The sequence below is a fragment of the Hibiscus syriacus genome, unplaced genomic scaffold, assembly GCF_006381635.1.
Source record: "Hibiscus syriacus cultivar Baekdansim isolate YM2019G1 unplaced genomic scaffold, ASM638163v2 tig00110889_pilon, whole genome shotgun sequence".
NCBI classification, from domain to species: Eukaryota; Viridiplantae; Streptophyta; class Magnoliopsida; order Malvales; family Malvaceae; genus Hibiscus; species Hibiscus syriacus.
This window is the reverse complement of record NW_024062899.1, coordinates 40863-60336: the sequence shown is the minus strand read 5'-3', so window position 1 is coordinate 60336 and position 19474 is coordinate 40863. Positions and strand designations below refer to the sequence as shown.

General features: G+C 32.6%; 1 protein-coding gene and 1 pseudogene across 1 annotated transcript; one reads left to right on the top strand and one right to left on the bottom strand.

The window, feature by feature from the left end:
- Positions 1–9210: 9210 nt before the first annotated feature.
- LOC120144360 (MATH domain and coiled-coil domain-containing protein At2g05420-like) lies at positions 9211–11074 on the bottom strand. Its single transcript, XM_039158440.1, has 6 exons — positions 11050–11074; positions 10821–10950; positions 10344–10513; positions 9742–10027; positions 9444–9619; positions 9211–9368 (listed from the first exon to the last, which is right to left on the bottom strand). The coding sequence occupies exons 1-6, from the start codon at positions 11072–11074 to the stop codon at positions 9211–9213; spliced, it is 945 nt and encodes a 314-aa protein (XP_039014371.1).
- A 777-nt stretch (positions 11075–11851) lies between these two features.
- Positions 11852–14537, top strand: LOC120144424 (annotated as a pseudogene).
- Positions 14538–19474: the final 4937 nt, after the last annotated feature.

Below are 19474 nucleotides of genomic sequence, written 5' to 3'. Positions count from 1 at the left end.
GTTAAAAGTGTGCTCAACATTATTTCTTGTTGAGATGAGCCTCCAAGAATGCTCAGATATTCATATTGTTGTGAGCCTTCAAAATGCCCCAATATTCTATTCTGATTGAAAATGGGCCCTCAAGATATCCCTCTAGATCTTTCTGATTCACTCTCAATGTCTATTTGACTGAAATGTCATGATCCCCACGAGGTCCAATTTTGACAATGAACTATTGTAGGTACTTGTAGCTTTATTCGTGCCCCAAATATGTTTATCTTGAATACTCTCATTCTGGTGTCACTAAACAGTAGTATTGTCAAGTAACTGGAGAATTCTCTTCATGTTGTCACAAACCTAAGAAGTAATCAATCATTCTAACAGAAACGTGAGATATGTGTCTTCTGAATGAGGTGACCATTTCTGTATCTGGAGGGATTTAGTCAGACAGAGCAGTAAAAATAGCTTGGTAATCCGTTCCAGGCTGACACAGTGGCTTATATCTTTCAGTGAAAGCCATCTCTGAAATATACTTTTCCATAGGAGAAACCAATTTATGCAAACAGTAATCTGATGCACTGGCAAGACTACATATACAATGGTACATGCTCTTGAAAAATCCACACCCATGCAACATGTTGATTCTGATAACAACTCATCTGATTATGAAGCGGTCTTTCAGGATGATTTCACAGATATGATAGTTCTTTCTGATACCGAGGAAATCCTGAATTCTAATTCTGATGAGGAGAATAAACTGTTATTCTTGACGAAAATGGGGTACTCAGAGGTTGAGCTTCAATACCCATGCAGAATTGATAGATTTATATGTGCTGATCAAATGGCTAAAGTTGCTGACGCATTTCTTCCAGTAGAATGTAGTAATTCATTATGCAATGACCCCAATTACAAGCAAAGGTGAAACTTGGGCTATGATTTTGAAAAGGAAGAATCAGAGAAAGCTTGAAAAAAAGCTTCTTAATGAAGACGATCATGCATTTCATCTTTCAATTCCAATGATTAGTTCTGGGGTTCCTACCGAACCAGATCAGATAACTCAAATAACACTTCCAGAAGATGCTATTGGGTCTCCTTATTTCTACTACGAGAATGTGGCACTTGCTCCAGTTAATGTTTGGACTGGAATATCACAGTACTTATTCGATGTAGAGCCAGAATTTGTAGATTCGAAGCATTTTCATGCTGCTACACTGAAAAAGGGGCATATATAATCTGCCAATTGAGAACAGATTTCCTCTTATCTTGTTTTTCTCCATGCACTATACATGATATTTTTCCATTGACAAAGAAATGATGGCCTTCCTGGGATCCAAGAACAAAGTTGAACTGTTACAAACATGTACAAGAAGTGCCAAATTGACAGAAAGGATCTGTAAGGCTCTTGAAGCTTATGACGATGAGCCACCTTCGAGTGTCCAGAAGTATGTTATTGATGAGTGCTGAAAATGGAATCTGGTATGGGTTGGAAGGAATAAAGTTACTCCACTTAAATCTGATGAGGTGGAAATGCTTCTAGGTTTCCCTAAAAACCATACATGAGCAGCTGTTAGAGACATGTTGTCTAGTGATATCAATGTCCTGTCTCTTTTCTCTGGAATCAGTGATGCAGAGATTACCTTCTATTGTCTTGGAATATCTTTGAAAACAGATGTGCAAGAACTGAATGATGATCGGTTGGAGCAATTGATGAGTAGATTTGTCGAATTCGACCTTGTTGTCAGTGGCATCTAGCGTAACAACCTTACTGGAAGAAATATACATCATCAGGATGAACTATAATATTTTTGTTGGTGCATTTCTTGCAATGACTGCTACGACAACTGTCTCTTCTGCTGCTCCAATACACACTGCTGTATCCCACTCTTCCCGAACCATGAAAATGTTTGGTTGATAGTAAAACTGGTCATCTTCAACTTTTGGAATCTTGTAACCAATGTTACCCTATAGAAGGCCTATAAGGGTAGATTCTATTCCAATGTCTTATTCTGTGCCATACGTCCTCAAATTCAAATTCAGCAATCTTCTGAAGGACATAATGGATATCATCTTGACAAAGAAAATGATCGGCATAGAAGAAGTAGCAATGATGTATCAAGACTTGAGCCAGCATCACGGTATAACCAGAGTGCAGGTAGTGACTTGTTCATGGCTCTATGATGTAATCTTCTAGAGAACATGAATTGATGGTTGGGGAAAATAATCTGTCTAGTGATGCTTATCGCCCTCAGCATGAGATAAATGATAATCTTTCTTGATGAGCTGCTAATAATGTCATAGGAGAGTGTCACAAGTTCAATTCTCCACACTTCTGGCTTCTTGGACTACTTGCCTTCAAAAATGTGAAGTGCTTCATTATTTTGGCCTCGTTATTCTTTTCTACAACAAAGGTATAATAAGCAACAATTGCTTCAAGGACCTTCCTCATTTGAGACTATCCTGTTTGAAAATGTTTTTCCTCCTTTCTTTATCGAAGAATGAAAGAATTTTGTAGAATGTTGCCTATCATAGGTTCACAATAAAATCAATCATAAGCATGAATTCAAAGAATATCAAAGAATCAACAACTCTGTAATGTTTGAGAATTATAATTCTTTGACAAGTATCAAAATTTGTTTGGTTTCAGGATGGCCTTCCTATTTTTATGGTTACATCTATTTAAGATGTCACTCATCTCTCGCTCTTTGTGAACTTTGTCACATGTCTTACTTTGAGGACTTGGTATTTTAACCGGATGCGTACAAAATGACGCAACTAGGATTGCCAATCACTAGACCTTCTAGAGTCCTTCCATTTCAATTCTATGGAATCTTTCATTTAGACTCATCTAATCAAAGTAGTGCGAAAATATCGGTCTAAAAATGAAATTTTTGAGTGCTTGTGTGAAGTTGACTATAACAGGTGTTTCACAACTTCCTTAGTCCATTTGTTAACACATTTGCCATTTTGGCTAGGTGAATTCAGCTTTATTGTATATAATATTATAATCACCTTTATCAGGTTAATTGAAACTTATCCATAAAGCCAGGGCTATTAACCAATTGCTCTAGGGGATAACTTTATTACATATAATAATATAATGGTTGGCTGAATATTATCCATAAAGCCGGGGTGATTGACCATTTGCTCTAGTGGGACAACTCAAGCTTTATTGTATATAATAATATAACATGGGTATCTAAATCCAATTTCTTAAGCTTGTTAAGAAGAACCTGTTATAGTCTAGGTGTTTTGGTGGAATTCAGAAAATCTCTTTGTTAGAGTTCAATTCCCAAGCAACTGACTTAAACTAGATTTAACTATTTGTAAAAATTATGTTCATCATCGAACGTCAATAATAGAAAAATATTCTAATCGGTTTTGTAATGTAATACACCAACGATGCCCCATGTTGTACGCTCCTATATATAAATACCAAGCCTTTTTGTAATTCCTTTCAATAGGAGTAGGCTATCTCATATTTGTAATAGGATAGTGTTTGGGTGTATTTCTTCTGAGGTAAGATCAATGGTCCTTGTTTTTCTGGTTTTCAATCTTGATATTTTGTCAAAGATTACGACTCTAATCATGTAGAAATTTTAATCCAGTTGATATTCAAAGAACTGCAATATTATAAAATTGATTCAATGCTCATAACCTTAAAAGCAACACAAATTTATTTATTGCAAAAAAATGGAGAAAGGAACAAAAACAAGTTCAAACAGGATGCTGAAAATAGAAAGGTACTACAGTGGTAGATAACAACTTCCACTTATTTATTTATCATGCCACATCTTTTCTGTAACTGGTCCAGGATTTTCATCCTTATTTGCCCCCCATTTCTTGATCATTTCTTGTGTCAACTTCTTTGGATAAACCTTCAGATACACAACTCTTTCCTTCTTCCTGAATAGTTTCCATCATCATCTTTTTCTCCCCTGACTGGAGATTGAGCTCATTTCTAGATCCAGAACAACTTTTACTAAGGATAACAGCTTTGTCCTGATTCTGAATATATATTGCGGCTGTAATTGGAGTAGTATTCACCAGACTCTTTGTATTGTACACTGCCTCACTTGTCCTCAGAAAATTTGATATAGGTTTTTGAGGTTTCTTTAGACTTGCATCTTTTCATTCATTCTTAGACCTATAGGTCAGTCTCGAATTACCTCTCCTTTTACTTCTTTATCATTTTAATTAGGGAGGTATTGAAAATTGAACGTTTTATCTTTGGCTCAAATACTTCATTTCTTCCCCTGTAGCATGTACTTCATTTGTTTTGATACTACCAACTCCATTTTGGGATTTGATTCCCGATTGTTTGATCAAAATAGACTGATCCTCCACTTCTATGATTCCCTGAACCAAAGGTCTTGAACTCGTCGTTTAAAGCGACCACAATTCTCAATGGAGTGTCCTCGGGCTCCAGCATGATAGTCACAAAAAGACTTTCTCATTATACCAACTTGATATGGAAGCAACAAAGGCTTAGCTCGACATGGAGCAATAATCTGGGCCTGAAGCAACTTGTAATATATCTTGCTGCATGAAACTGAAGGAAACTTGGGTAAAATTTCTCCAGACATCACTGTTTCATTACAACTGTTTACTTTGCTTTCTTTAGCTTTCTTCAATGGCACTGAAACTTCTTCCATGCTTCTCTTCAACTTGATCTTTGTCGTATTTTCTGGGTTTATACCCGACTTTTGGTGGCTTATTGGATTTCCACATTCCCTGACAAAATTCTGGTCATTTGTTTTCATTGTATCAGCTACATACTTCATAATTCCATTCAAATCTATTACAACAGGATCCTCCAAGGGTTTCTCTCCATGGATCACAACATTCATCAGGTCCATCAGTTTTGTCATTTGCTCTTTTGAATCATTATGGGAATTTTTTACTTGATCAATCTCTCTTGTTGAGTCTTGATAAGTTTCTCTTGTAGTTCTCAATTCTACCAACCCTTGCTAAAATCTCATTCATGGTTCTTATCCTTGTTTAGGAAGACCAAGTTAGCTCCACTTTGATTTCAAATATTCTGTCATGGAATCCTCCACGAATTACTCTCATGTTTTCATGTTTAAATGTATGTAAAATAGTTTAAAACCAAATGTAATTATGTAAAAATGAAAATGTAAATACAAACGTAAAAATGCAAATGTAAATGTAAATGCAAATGTAAATATGTGAATGTAACAATAAAATGCAAACTGTATAGTACAAAAGCAAATATAAAGTATAAATGCACATGAAAAATGCAAATGCATGTATGAAAAGGTGTTTACTCAAGAGTGATCATCTTAGAACATATTTCATTGAACACAAAAGTTTTGATACATCAAACAAAACTTTACATATAAGGATATCTTTCACTCCTAACTTCTCCAAAGCCCAGTTAGTTTCCATTCATGCTCAAAAGTTGAGTCTTAAGTCTGCTTCATCTCCTTGTAAAATCAGCTAAATCTATCACTTAAGAACCATATTATTTTTCTGGACTGTAACTTCTTCCATGACATTCTCTTTCATCTTCTGTGTCATTTCTCGGAGTTGCTTATTTTCCCTTGTAAGAGAACCTTTCTATCCAAGAAGTTCTTGAACAAGATCTTCATATATGTTGCAGTTCTTTTTCAGCTTGGTGACCCCTATTATCCACTCTTCTGGGTACTTCCTAGGCCAGCATTTTGAAAGGTTTGACTGATCTTCTGAAAATCTTCATGCATGGTTTTCATTTCTGTGCTTAATTTCTTGTTTTGGTCGTTCAAGTCCTTCAAATAACATGCTTGAGCTTCATAAAACCTCCACTACTCTGAATGCCCTGATTGATGTTCTTACCATAGACTGCTTTTGGTATCAATTTGGTAGGATCTTTGTGTAATACTTTTGGTATTAATATAACAGGATCTCTGTGTGCATTGCTCGCTTTTATCCTCGGGATGTTTTTTCTTGGTCGCATCATATTTTGTTTGATCATAAAACTTTTTGTCATTTTACGATTTCTTTCCAATATGATGAACAGTCTTTCAAGTAAACACCTTTTGGTTATGCTATGATCATGCAATGCAAACAAAAGAAATAAGAAAAAAATAGAATAGTTAGTACCAACTAATGGCAAAAAAAAACCTATCTATCAAGGTATAAATCCTAGCCTCATGCTTTCTAGTTCCATGCTTGGTTTGAAAAAATTAACCTAATCGCATGATTACTAGTTCACATGCTTTTATTCAGGAAAAAGAAAATAAAATAAAAGCTAGAACTTATTTCTCCTTTGTGTACACTTATTAACAAAATTTCGGCATGGTTTCAGATCGGGAGAGTTTCTAGGTTTATTATATGCAGGGCTTCAGTTCTAGGAGTAAAGGTACTCGAACTGTCCTTGTTGATGCCCCCTTGGGCTATCAACCCTCAATCCTAGTCCATCACAGACTTAAGCGGACCGAGTTCAATTCGAGGGGACACATTTCTTTATGCCTGACACGGAGAATAAATTCTCATGAAGACATAGAATATATGAACCCCGAAAGTTACTTGCTAGGTCTGACACGGAGAATAAATTCTCACAAAGACGTCGCTTTCACTCCCACTTAAAAGGGACAAGCTTGATTAGAAAGCTTATGTTATGCAATACAAGTGATGTGTGTGAGGAGAAATGTTCAAACCTCTGACAGATAAATAACGAAAAAAATACTTGAAAAAAAATGAAATATTAATAAAATAATATACATATAAATATTATGAAAATAATAATTATATAAAAATTATGAAAAGAAAGAATTATAAATTAAATAAATATGAATTTTAATTTCAAATTAATAGAGACAATTTATAATTAATTTCAAAGTTTGATTGTTCCCCGGCGGAGTCGCCAAGCTGTCGTAACCGGTTTTCGTCCGGGCACGAATTTTTTACTTGGAGGGAAAATAATGTGAATAAATGGTTTAAAATAATTTGGGAGTCGCCATCGGCCTTTTGGTTCAGGTAGGTCGAATACCTAAAAATTATATTTTAAAAGGGTTTTTAAGAAAACATCAGTTAAAAGATGAACTGATCTGCGTTTATAACCAAAAATTCGTTCTTTTTAATAATAAAAAGGGATTCATGGTTGGTTACGTTTAGGGAAGGATTAGCACCCCTACAACGCCCAAAATTGGTACTTTTTAATTATACATTGTCTCTAATAATAGAATTTTAAGAATTCAAATATATTTAATTTATAATTCTGTTGTTTCAAAATTATAATTATGAAAAAAATATATTAATTTATATATATTTATAAATAAAATATTTATTTATTTAGAAATATCAGTAAAGGACTTCTAGGTGCCTTAAGACATCTCTTTTCTTCGATATTAAAAAACAAATAAACAATTAATATATAATTTATAAAATAGGATATTTATTTATTTAAAAATATCAGAAAATGGACATCCAGTTGTTTTAAGACTGCCCTTTATTAATATTGAAAAATAAATAAATATATATTAAAATATGATTATTAAAAGTAATTTATGAAATATAGGATTTTAACGAATAAACAAATATTATTTATTTATTTATTTATATAAATAATAAAATTAATAATAATGAAATAAAAATAATAATAATAATAAAATAATATTGCAAATAATGATTAAAATAAAAGGAATTAAAAATATAGTATTAAAATGTAAAATATTAAAAAATCATAATCAAAAATGAAATTTTAATGATTAAAATGTAAAATTATAAAACTAGAGTACTAATTCAAAATATATAAAAGATGGTCATTAAATGTGTAATTTAACCATAATTCATAATACGAGATTAAAATAATAATTACTAAACTATGAGGGACTAAATTTGATATTTACCCTAAATATATATATATATGCTGATAAGGACTAAATTAAAATAAAATAATATTGGAAGACAAAATTAAAATATCCAGAAAAATAATTCTAGTGACTAAATTGAAAAGATTACAAACTTGGATGATTGCGCGTATGGTTTGGCCATACGCGAAATTACAGATATACCCCTCCCAAAACGGCGTCGTTTGGGAAGGGGCATAAATACCCTAAACGGCTGGCCCGAAGGGCTAGCATCCTCATTTCTTCTTTCTCTCTTCTCTCTCTCAAATGAGAGAATCAGAGTTCTCTCTGCCTCTCTCTAAAACAAAGAGGGAGACCACCGGCCGGCAGCCGTGCTCCGGCGTCGGTCACCACCGCCGGCCACCACCCATGGTGGTCGAAAAATTAAAAATATACTCAAAATGAAGCTCTGAACCTCCCCTGGCCGAATCCGACCTCGTTTTCCCTTAAACAGCCCCAAAATTACCTAGATCTACAAAAATACCCACGGTATTTCGGTTTCTTTGGCGGTGTGTGTGGAGATTCTGACGACGGCGTAGCTTCCTCGGTGGTAAGTCGTCTCGTCTTCTTCTTCTTACGTAGTCGTCTGGGATCGTTGGTGTAGTTCTTGCTCTCGTGGTCTCCTCTTTTTTTTTGCAGGATCCGGTGGCTTTTATAGCCACCACGGAGCCATGCTCGGACCGGTCCAGAGGGGGAAGTTCGGTGAGTCACCGAGCTATGTGGTGACTCACCCCATAGCCGCGACGTGTGGGGGGGCAGCTGGCCTTCTAGAATCCTCTGTTGGCGTCATGGCAGTACTGAAGCGTCGGCAACGACTGGACGAGACATCTGGCTTGGGCTTCTGGAAGCAGCTGGAGGCGTGGGGCGGCTGAAGCTTGGAGCGGCGTCGTGGATGTTCTGGAAGTAGCGGCGGCTGGGATAGGGTTGAGAAACCCTAGTTGAAACCCCAAATCAATTCAGGGTTTCTATTTGGGTCTGGGCCGGTTCTGGTTGGGCCTGGGATTTGTATTTGGGCTGCCGCTTTGGGCTTTGTAATAATTATTTAATAATAATATATTATAATATAATATATATAATATTAATAATAATAATTTTAATAATAATAATAAAAATGAAAAATGAAAAAAATTAGTGTTTACAATTACCATGTCGATATAAGTTTTTAAAATGAAATCTTTTTACTGGTAAAACAACACCCGTGTAACAAAAATTACAATGAATCGATAATATTAATAATCATAATCAAAATAAAAATTTGTTCAAACATAACAGATAATTCATGTAATTTATTCTTTTCAATATTTTAATAAACAATGATTTGGGCTTTACAATTGGAAATGGACTTACCCAAACTAGGATTAGGATACACTAAAATAAATAAGTTCTATAAGAAAAGTTCGACTTTAGAAACTACAATAATCTCAGCTTCCACCGTCAAACAATCATTAACAAGGTAGCCTTTTGATCTATCTTGTAGAGTAAACAGTCCCATGAAGTATTTAAAACCGCTTTGACAAGCTAAATTAGTAAACCAATGTGATCCTATAAAGAACACGGGAGAAGCTATTGGCTATGACAATTATGTTTTGTATGGGTGTTAAAATTAGGGTAACTTACCTGTATATTCCCTGGTGTTAGCGTAATTGTAACGGTCCTTGACCCTAAAATTGTATTTTGCATACACCTTTCCTTGGGATGGAAGCTTGTTGTTGTAACCCTCGATCGACCTCAAGTACACCGAAAGTGATGCATTCTTCCATATTCCCCGTCCTCTAGGATAAACTATCAATTCCCTGCATGTTTTAGCCATAAAAAACCAATGGCAAAAATGTTCCGAGAATTTTTCGAAATCATTACGTGGTTGTAAATTATTCGAATTCGATTTTCCAAGCTTAACTCGATAAATAGCGCTTACCATTTTGAGTCCCCAATAGTTTGAACATTAGAGGTATAGTATTCAGAGAATGAACGTGAGTAGTTATGGAGTTGGAAAGTGATTGTATTGTTGGGAGGGTGCTTCAGCATTGAAACACGCTCCAATCTTCCTGTTTGTTTAATCACAAAGATTTCGACCCCAAATGTGCAACAATCCTCAACCAAGTACCCATTTGAGGCTTCCTTAAAGTGATCCAAACCCACCAATTGAGCAATGCCCCATTCTGTTTTCATCTTGTAATATCGCTTGATCACCCCATCACTTTCTGCCCAACATCCAAGAAAAAAGAGAGATTATTATCGTGATTTATATTCAAAGAATCGAATTAATCAGACGGACTAAATCGATAAAAATTGTAACATGAACCGATACATGAATGACCTATAACTGTATCTATTATATGTCTATGTATCTAAGCACATAAAAGGATATTATTCATGAATTTGATTGAATACGATGAACATCAATCTAGAATTTATAAAGATAGATTAATTTTTATTTTAGGTCCAATTGATTTTGAATCAATAATCTGTTTGACTTATAAAAAAATAATTTTAATGCATGTACACAAAGAAATACACCTTCGATGGTTAAATATTTGTCACGAATTTGATCATGTATGAAGAACCTAAAGTTAACATTTACTTCCCAAGTAGAAGGAAAATTTTCAATCCCATCAATTTGTAAGTAAAGGGAGATGAACCCCTCGCCATTGCTTTTCTTGTTTCCATTTGGGTACAGTGACAGTCTCCTGTAAATGCCATAGGAAATAGCTAAGAAAATGAAAAAAAAAATGTTTGCCCAATCTTCCCTATTTCACTTTTATGATCTATAATATAAGAATGTTTTCGTGTGTATATATAAATCCAACTACAGAGCGTAAACTTTTTTTAGTTTGTACATATAAATTTAAGATAGTTGAACGTTTGGAAATATGTGGCTGAGATTAACAACAAAATATGAAATGATATTTACTGAAAAATAAAAAATAATCGGAGCCTTATTTCCAAGATTTTTCATTGGAAATTACAATGTAAAGCATTTGTAGAAGAAGTTACCATTTATAATTCTCAACGTCAAATGCATGGGATTCATATTTTGTCACCCCTGTATCAACTAACAAAGAGAACGACTCTATGCTGAATATATAGTGAGCTGGCGGAACATCTCTTGTAACTCTTATGATCTCTACAAAACATCATCAACAATTTGAGTTAGGGTTCCTATCTTCTTTTAATTTCTTCATTGCCTTAGCCAATCTAAAATTATATGGAAAAAAAAACATACCGGGTTTTCTCAAAAACTCTTCCATGGGAAAGAATTTGTTTGCCTTTTTTTTTCTCTTGCCAATTTTTAATAAATATAGAAGAAGAAGAAGAAGAAAGGGTAATTAAGGGCATGTTCATGAAATATTGTTTCCTTTTTACAATGAAACGCTAGGCATCACGTTGGATGCTTGACTTGTAGAACTTCATCAAAAAGGTGTGTTTGAGGGGATATTCTTGTCTTGTAAACACAAAGACACAAGTAAGTGTACAATAAACTTCTAATCCTTTTGCTTGACTTCTTTGCATTATAAGGACAAATGGAAACTTTTTCCTTCAATCAATATAATCTTATCTTAAAGGTAAAGTAAAATAATATAACTTCATTCTCTAATTATATATATTTATGCTATACCTTTCTTCAGATCTCTTCTGCAAGTTATATATCTATTTTCAATCCTCTATCTATTTAGATTTTCGGAGTCTTTAAAAGTCTCCATATCCATCGGTTAGTTACAATCCCTTTACTTGACTGTTGTTGATTTTATCATCAGAAAACTCTATTATATGATGGACAGGTCTATTCACTTTACTGACCTACAAATAACAATTTATAAAAGAGGTAAATTGGATTATAAAGAATATTATGATTTTATAAATTTATTAGATTAAGCTCGAGTTGAATCCTTAAAGACATGCTTCGTATTTTGATATGTTTTTGTGGGAAAAAATAGAAAACTCTAATAAAAGAAATGAAAATATAAGATCAGTTGAAAAGAAAGCATTAGATGCAGTATGCTTTTCTTTGGTTAAGACATAAGAGAATGAAGCCTATTGTAATTGATGCCAATCCCTGGGAAATTCCGACAAGGAAATGTCATTTTCAGTTCAATTCCATCCTTATCATGCCTATGTTTTATAAACTTAAATCTTAATCTAAAGAAATAGAAAAAGAAGGTTTAAAAAGTCAAATATAAAGTTAAACTAATGAAAGCCAGCTCTGTATAAAAATATACATCATATCATTTCAAGAAAAAAAAATCAATATTTGATTTTAATTTTTTTAGTACAATCATCGATATTCGATCTATTAACCGATCAATTCAGATTAATTACTATAAAAATATGTTAACACCTCACAACATAGATATTCAAACAACGAATACTTTTTGTTTCACTGAAGAATATTCATCATTGTAAAAAGCCATGACACTATAGGTTCAATCTTTCCTGTTACAGCCAGCTTATATCTTTGAAAGCCAAATGCCTGATTCTATAACATTGATCCAATGCATAAACTACAAATTCATGTTGTATATTCAGCCAAATGGATCATTAAGCTTTTTTATATTATTTCCGGCAATCATCAAAAGCCTCGAGATTTCCTCCATGTTCCACAATCCCAACCAATGAAAATTCCAGTTTCGTTTTAAACTCTAACTTCCATACCAAACTTGTTTGAATCAAAGTTTCAAAGAGAATCGCCCCAAAGAAGAAGAAAAAATGGAAAAAAATTCTAATCTGGTTTCTTTTTGTTTCATTGTTTCTCGTCATTCATGTGACGGATTCAGAGGATGATGCAGCCAGGGACTCGTTGGTTACATTCTTTACAGGGTTGTCCAACAACAATGCTCGGTTCGACCCGAATATCTGTTGGAATTCGAGTTCGGATCCTTGCAGGGATAAGTGGAAGGGTATAGCTTGTGACAATAAAACCAACAGCTTGGTTAAGAAAACAGTGCTTGATAATTCAAGTTTATCAGGTGTTCTTAATGTCGCTGCTATTTGTAATGTTGGTTCCATTGCTGCATCGCTTAATCTTCTTAACCTTAGCTTGAACAACATTGGTGGTGAAATTCAAGCTGATATTGTCAAGTGCAAACAGTTAACTCGTTTGTTCTTGGGAGGGAACCAATTCACTGGAAAACTTCCAAATTCAATGTCAACGTTAGGTAACCTGATACAACTTGACATATCAAACAATAGGTTTAGTGGCTAATTGCCAGGTTTGGCAAGGATTTCATGTCTCCAGATGTTTTTAGCTCAAAACAATCAGCTTACATGGGAGATTCCGGAATTCGATTTCTCGAATCTCAATCAATTCAATGTCTCAAACAACAATTTCCAGGGTCCAATTCCTGATGTGAGTCAGAAATTCCCAGCAGACTGCTATCTCAACGACCCTGGATTGTGTGGAGAAATGTTACTGTAGACATGTCCACCTTCAAAAAAGAAATCTAAGGGTCTTTCCAATAAGGATATCCTTATGTTCTCAGGTTATATTGCTTTGGGATTGGTTATTGTTGGTTTGATCATTTTCAGGCTCACTAGGAAGAAAGTGAAAAGAGTTGAAGCTCCAGCTCCAAGTCCAAATAAGGTAGCATCAGTGGATGACTTTGTTGACACCAAGCCTAGTTTTACATCGGCTGAGTTGAAAACCGATGTGAGTAAATCCGAGTTTCCGATCAATTCAACTGAGAGTGAGATGGTCTCGTCCTCACTAGTGGTTCTGACTAGTCCTACAGTAAGTGATTTGAGGTTTGAGGACTTGCTTAGAGCTCCAGCTGAGTTGATCGGGAAAAACATGGTACCCTTTACAGAGTCATCTTCGAGAACGGGATGGTCTTGGCTGTGAAAAGGATTAAAGGGTGGATGGTTTCGAACGACGAGTTTAACCAGAGGATGCTGAGGCTAGATCAAGCGAAGCATCCGAACGTCTTGCCACCGCTCGCCTTCTATTGTTCAAAGCATGAGAAGCTTCTGGTTTATGAATATCAGCTGAATGGAAGTCTCTTCACTCTTCTCCATGGTAACCATACTCTTCTCTTCATTCAAAATGTAATCAACATATTTTGGTACGTACGCATTTGAGCAGCTAACCGAGTATGTATTTTAGGAAACTGATCGGGGCGAAGATTCGAATGGGCCAGCAGACTCATCGTTGCAGCCAAAATTGCAGAGGGATTGGCATTCATGCACCATGAACTTCATGGCGATGGAATCCATCATGGTAACTTGAAATCCTCAGACATCATGCTGAAGAGCAACATGGAACCTTTCCTAAGCGAATACGGACTGATGGTCATGGACCCTCAAGAACCCTCTTCAATGCAGCAACAAACCAAGGACACTGCAACTAGTGGTTTCAAAGCAGACATTTATGGCCTCGGTGTGGTTCTGCTTGAGCTACTTACCGGAAAGCTGGTTCAGGACGACGGAGTCGATCTAACTTCATGGGTTCATTCGGTGGTTCGCGAAGAATGAACGGTCGAAGTTTTCGATAAGGCATTAATTTCCAAGGGCGCGAGTGAAGAGGAGATGCTGAATCTGCTGCATGTGGCTATCAAATGTGTCAACCAGGCTCCTGAGTCTAGGCCAAGCATTAACCAGGTTGCCACCATGATTAACGCCATTAAGGAGGAAGAAGATAAGTCTTCAGTTCATGAACCATAAGCTGGGGGCTGCTTTCCTCCATGGATGAGAAGATGATTCGTTAAAATGATTATGAAGGAAATTACCAGTTCCCTATGTGATCTTCTTTAAGATATTTCAATTACAGTTGGTTCATATTCGAGTAAAATTAGATTATGCAGATAAGATTTGTACTTGGAACAGAATTATTGACCAGCAATTCCTGCTTTCACTCTCATCTACGTTGTATTAATATTTATCATTTAATATTCTATGAAATATTTTACTTGGTGTCTAATGTGGGTACGTGTATAATATAAGTATGTTCACCTTTTCCCCTTTAATATATATATATATAACAGACTTATTTGCTTGTATCCAATTATGTATTAAACACAAATATCGGATAAGAACATTTAAATGAAAACTTCAAGAATCTATTAAGTAGTCTCACTAATAAAGGAAAGTGTTGTTCTTTATAGAGTTTTTGAGTTCAAACAATTATGTTTACAGGGTGTATGTGTATTCTGAATATACTAAGAAATCATTTAAATATATATTATATTGTAATCATTGTAGGATGAAAAGGTTTAAATGATTAAAAGAAGAAAAGGAGGTGAGCAACCAATTGCACTAGAGGCAGTGCCCAACACTACAACTAAAACTAAATCATGTGTTTGAGCACTTATTTTAAAAGTGCTCTCACTTAGTCAATCAATGAATTATGATACTTGGGACTGCAAAATGGATGATCAATTTCAGGAAGTCCACTCATTTAACGTAATGAAACTGATTTATTGGGGTAACTTGTCGATAGAATACAAATTTTGAGTAATTAATTGCAATAATTTTTTCTTTAAGGACTAACATGAAGAATGTATATAGTATGAGGGTCAAATTAATTTTTAACCCTTCTTTATTATCTTCCTCACAAGGTTCAACCAACCCCGTATTGTCATCCAAATCCTTCACCTAATTTCCCCTTTAACATTAAAGATAAAGACTTTAAAGAAACTTTCCACATCTCCCATTCTTCAAAGGCAAACCCAAGATATGATAATATCACTATTAAAGATAAGGATTATTATTTGATATATAATTATTAGAAATAAATTACGAGTAGCTTTAAGATAACGACAAGTGTTATATTTATTTTTAAATTTTTAAAAATACTTTAAAAACTTAACTTATCATTTTAAGACCTCTTGTGAGATTATTTTACATTAATTTTAGTGTATATTTAAATAACTATGATTAATATCATATGCATGGATGATATATAATTTTAAGTATTTTAATGGATTGATGACAAATCATTATGAAAATTTAAAATTAAATCCTTTTAAATCCATTATTGATGATGAACATCATTTGGTTCACTAATGATACCTAGACTTGTACATTATATGTGCATCAAATACTCACTCATATTAAACTACCTTATTTCAAAAGGAAAAAAATAATAATATTTGGCGTTGAATTAACATTAAATAACATTGTTGGTGCATCAAATACTCACCCATATTAAATACTGTTGTTGGGTGTTAGATGATCAATGATATTTTTGGCGAATACCTTATTTTTTATGATGCGTCATTATTTGAATCATCGAGAGTGTATAATTATACAACATCATCAGTGAATCAAATACCATCCTTTTAAGAATAAAAACAAGAATTCTTTTATTTGATAATTATTTTTTTTTCTAAAGTTATTTTGAGGGTAAAAACAATAAATGAAGCATAGTTCCACATGTCTCTTAATCCCTGCTTAAATGGGTACATTTGATGGAGGCCAGTGAAGAATTGATTGCATGCATTATCATATGATTTTGAGTATATAAGAAAGGTGTAGGTTGCTCTCTTTTTGTCATCATTCTTCAATCTTATTTTAACTAAACATATAAAAATCTAATTCATCCTTGTTTTATAGACCTCATTTTAGCTATCCGTTAAATATTTTAGTTTAGTTAAAATTTATTTTTTCTATAATCAATTTTTAAGAAATTAGGATATAATTTATTTTAATGTATAAATCACACACAAACAATATATTAAATGTAAACTTTTATTTATTTTTTACAAGCTATGTTAGTATATAAAATGATACATATCCATGTTTTAGATTATATTTAAATCAAAGCATAAAGACCTAAATATGTAAAGTGAAATATCTTGTTTGATGCAATGTGAACTTGTGATTGTATTGTTCAAATGTTTGGACTTTATGTACAAGAAAAAGTATCCATAAACCAATATCCTAATACTGGAAATATTGAATAAGGGGGCATGCCAGTAATGTGATTTTAAAAAAATCTGGAGATTTGACGCTAATAACATTTATTTATACTATTTATTGCATTTGTAATTGTTAATTTTACAAGTTAATTTGATGGTAATTGAATTAGAAATTAACTTTAATTATTAAGGATGGTAAATATTATTTCAAAAATATTATTGCCTTTTCATATTCATCAAATGTTTAAATAAAATTATTAAAACACACTATTTGAAATTCAGATCCATGATCGAAACCTCTTCTACTACATCTAGAAAAAAATATTTTTTATTTTTTACGATATACTTTGTTTTAAAGAAAGTAAGTTTTATTTTTTGTTATTAAGAAATAATAACTTATTTTAAAAAACAAATGTCTCATTAATTTTATTATAGAATTATTTTTAATAAATTAAATTAATTTTAAAAAATAGGATTATAAAAATCAATTTATTTAAAAAATTATTTTTTTATTAATCTACGTGCTTACAAGTTGTAGTATTTTGTTCTAAAGTCTTCAACCATTTGTCAATAAAAATTTAAATACCTTAGACATTTAAGAATAACAATAATTCTTTTTTAATCACTAAATTAACTTGATTTGTACAATAAAATAAATTATTTAAAAAGATTAAAGATTTGGTTACTTTATATTACTTTATATTACTTTATAATTATTTAATAATTTATTAATTACAAATATTTTTTCATAAAATATTTCTTTTTTAAGGTATACTTATATATTATTATTTAATTCCTTAACTGAATTTGGTATCATCACTTAACCAATCATTAACTCAGTGTTATTGTATTTTCACATTTTAATTTATTAATTATAAATATGAAAAGTATTAATTTCATTGCTCATACATAAAATCATTATTTATCAGTTGAATTGTTTTTATATAAAAAAATCTATTAATTAAGTTTCCAGATCTTAATCCAAATAGTTTGAATATGATTTTTCACCCAATCCATAATTGTTACATATAATACAATTTTGTTATCATATATAATATATCTTAAAAGTATGTATTTTCTTTCTCTCTCTCCCCCCCCCCACCAAAAAAAAAATAATCTAAGGGTGCGTTTGGTTCACAGAATGTAAAATTATCAGTGCGAATGTAAGATTACTAGAGAATAAGATTACTGGGAATGTTGTATTTTGTGTTTGGTTGGCTTAGCAGGAATGTAAGATTACTATGTTTGGTTAAAAAAATAAAATATTATTGGAATGTATATTTAACCAAATTGTCATTATTATATATATATATTTTACAAGTTGGAAATATTTATATATTTTCTTTAAAAAATTTAAATTCATAAAATTTATATACTTTTTTTACAAAATTGAAAATATAAAAATGTTTAATGAAAGGGTAAACTTTTATTTTAACCCCTAAACTTCATATAAAATTTTAATTATAGATTTTTTGTAAATCTAAAATAATTTAAGAATAAATTTGTAATTTAACCTTCGTAGAATTTTTATTATTCAATGACAGAAGAATGATATTTTTGAAAGAAAAAAAATTAAGGACATTTTAGTCTAAAACGTCGGTAATCCAACAATACCTAAGAAAATGGAGATAATGACATTTCCAGTAATATACTTCAAAAAATCCACTATTGGTTATCTTACATTATCGGGAATGGGATTCTCGGGCTAACCAAACGGGAGAATGTGGATTACATTCCCATAGGAATCCTACATTCCTCCATCCAAACACCCCCTAAATGTAATATCAAAAACCCAAAATCATTAAATGGAACTAAATAAACCTTTTAGACTTTTAACCATGGTAATAAAAACCGGACCGGCCGGTTCACCCGGTTGAACCGTGAACCGGTGGCCTGTCCAGTCCGGTTACCTCACAAAATCGGGCTGGCAATGAACCGACTAAAAACCAGTAGAACCGGCTGAAAACCGATAAAATCGGGGTGAATTGGCTGAAAACCGGCAAAACCGGTTTAAACCGCCGATTCACTTTTTTTCTTTTAAAAAAATTAAACCAAACGACGTTGTTTTTTCAACGAGCCAAGTCAAATTCGAGTATTGCTGAGCTCGACTCGAACTCGAAAACTTTAAAAGTAAGCTCAACTCCACTAAAAAACTCACGAACTAAAAATTATCAAGTTCAACTCGAACTCGAAATATAATATTAAAACTTGAACTCGAAAAGGCTCAAACTCAAAAAAATTAGAAGTTCGATTGAAGCCTAAAATTTGAGCTCAATTGAAGCGAAAGAATAGTTCATTTTGTGCTCACCAAAAGGCTCCATGATTTTGAATGTCGAATTACCTCTATTATTTATAGAAGTAAGTTGGGATGTTCTTTTATGTTTCTTAGCCATGTGAGATTGTTTTTTTAAAAAAAAATTAAACCAAATAACATCATTTTTTATAATTTTTTTAAGCCTCAATTTTTTTTTTTAATTATAGTTATATAATTATATTTATTATTTAATATGTTTTACCTTAAATATTATGTTGTAATTGATTTGAATCATTTTGTTTCACTTGATTTTATGGTTTTTAATTTATATATGTTATGATTTGTGATTTTTTATACATTTTAATATTGTAAACTTAAAAAAAAGTGTTACATATATATTAATATTGCTTTGAATATTATGTAAAATTAAAAATAAATTATTTTATATAAAATTATGTTCAACTGCGATTAAATCCGATTAAACATGTGAACAAATATCTTCACCAGTTCAATGTCTAGTCCGCTTTTAAAAACATTACTTTTAA

What these genes read in the sequence shown, in the direction of transcription:
- LOC120144360 (XM_039158440.1), bottom strand. Translation starts at nt 11,074, where the DNA reads ATGGAAGAGTTTTTGAGAAAACCCG. An exon ending in AGAGTTTTTGAGAAAACCCG is followed by an intron (nt 10,951 to 11,049) that starts GTATGTTTTTTT and finishes GATGTTTTGTAG; the next exon opens with AGATCATAAGAGTTACAAGA. An exon ending in CAAATATTTAACCATCGAAG is followed by an intron (nt 10,028 to 10,343) that starts GTGTATTTCTTT and finishes GATGTTGGGCAG; the next exon opens with AAAGTGATGGGGTGATCAAG.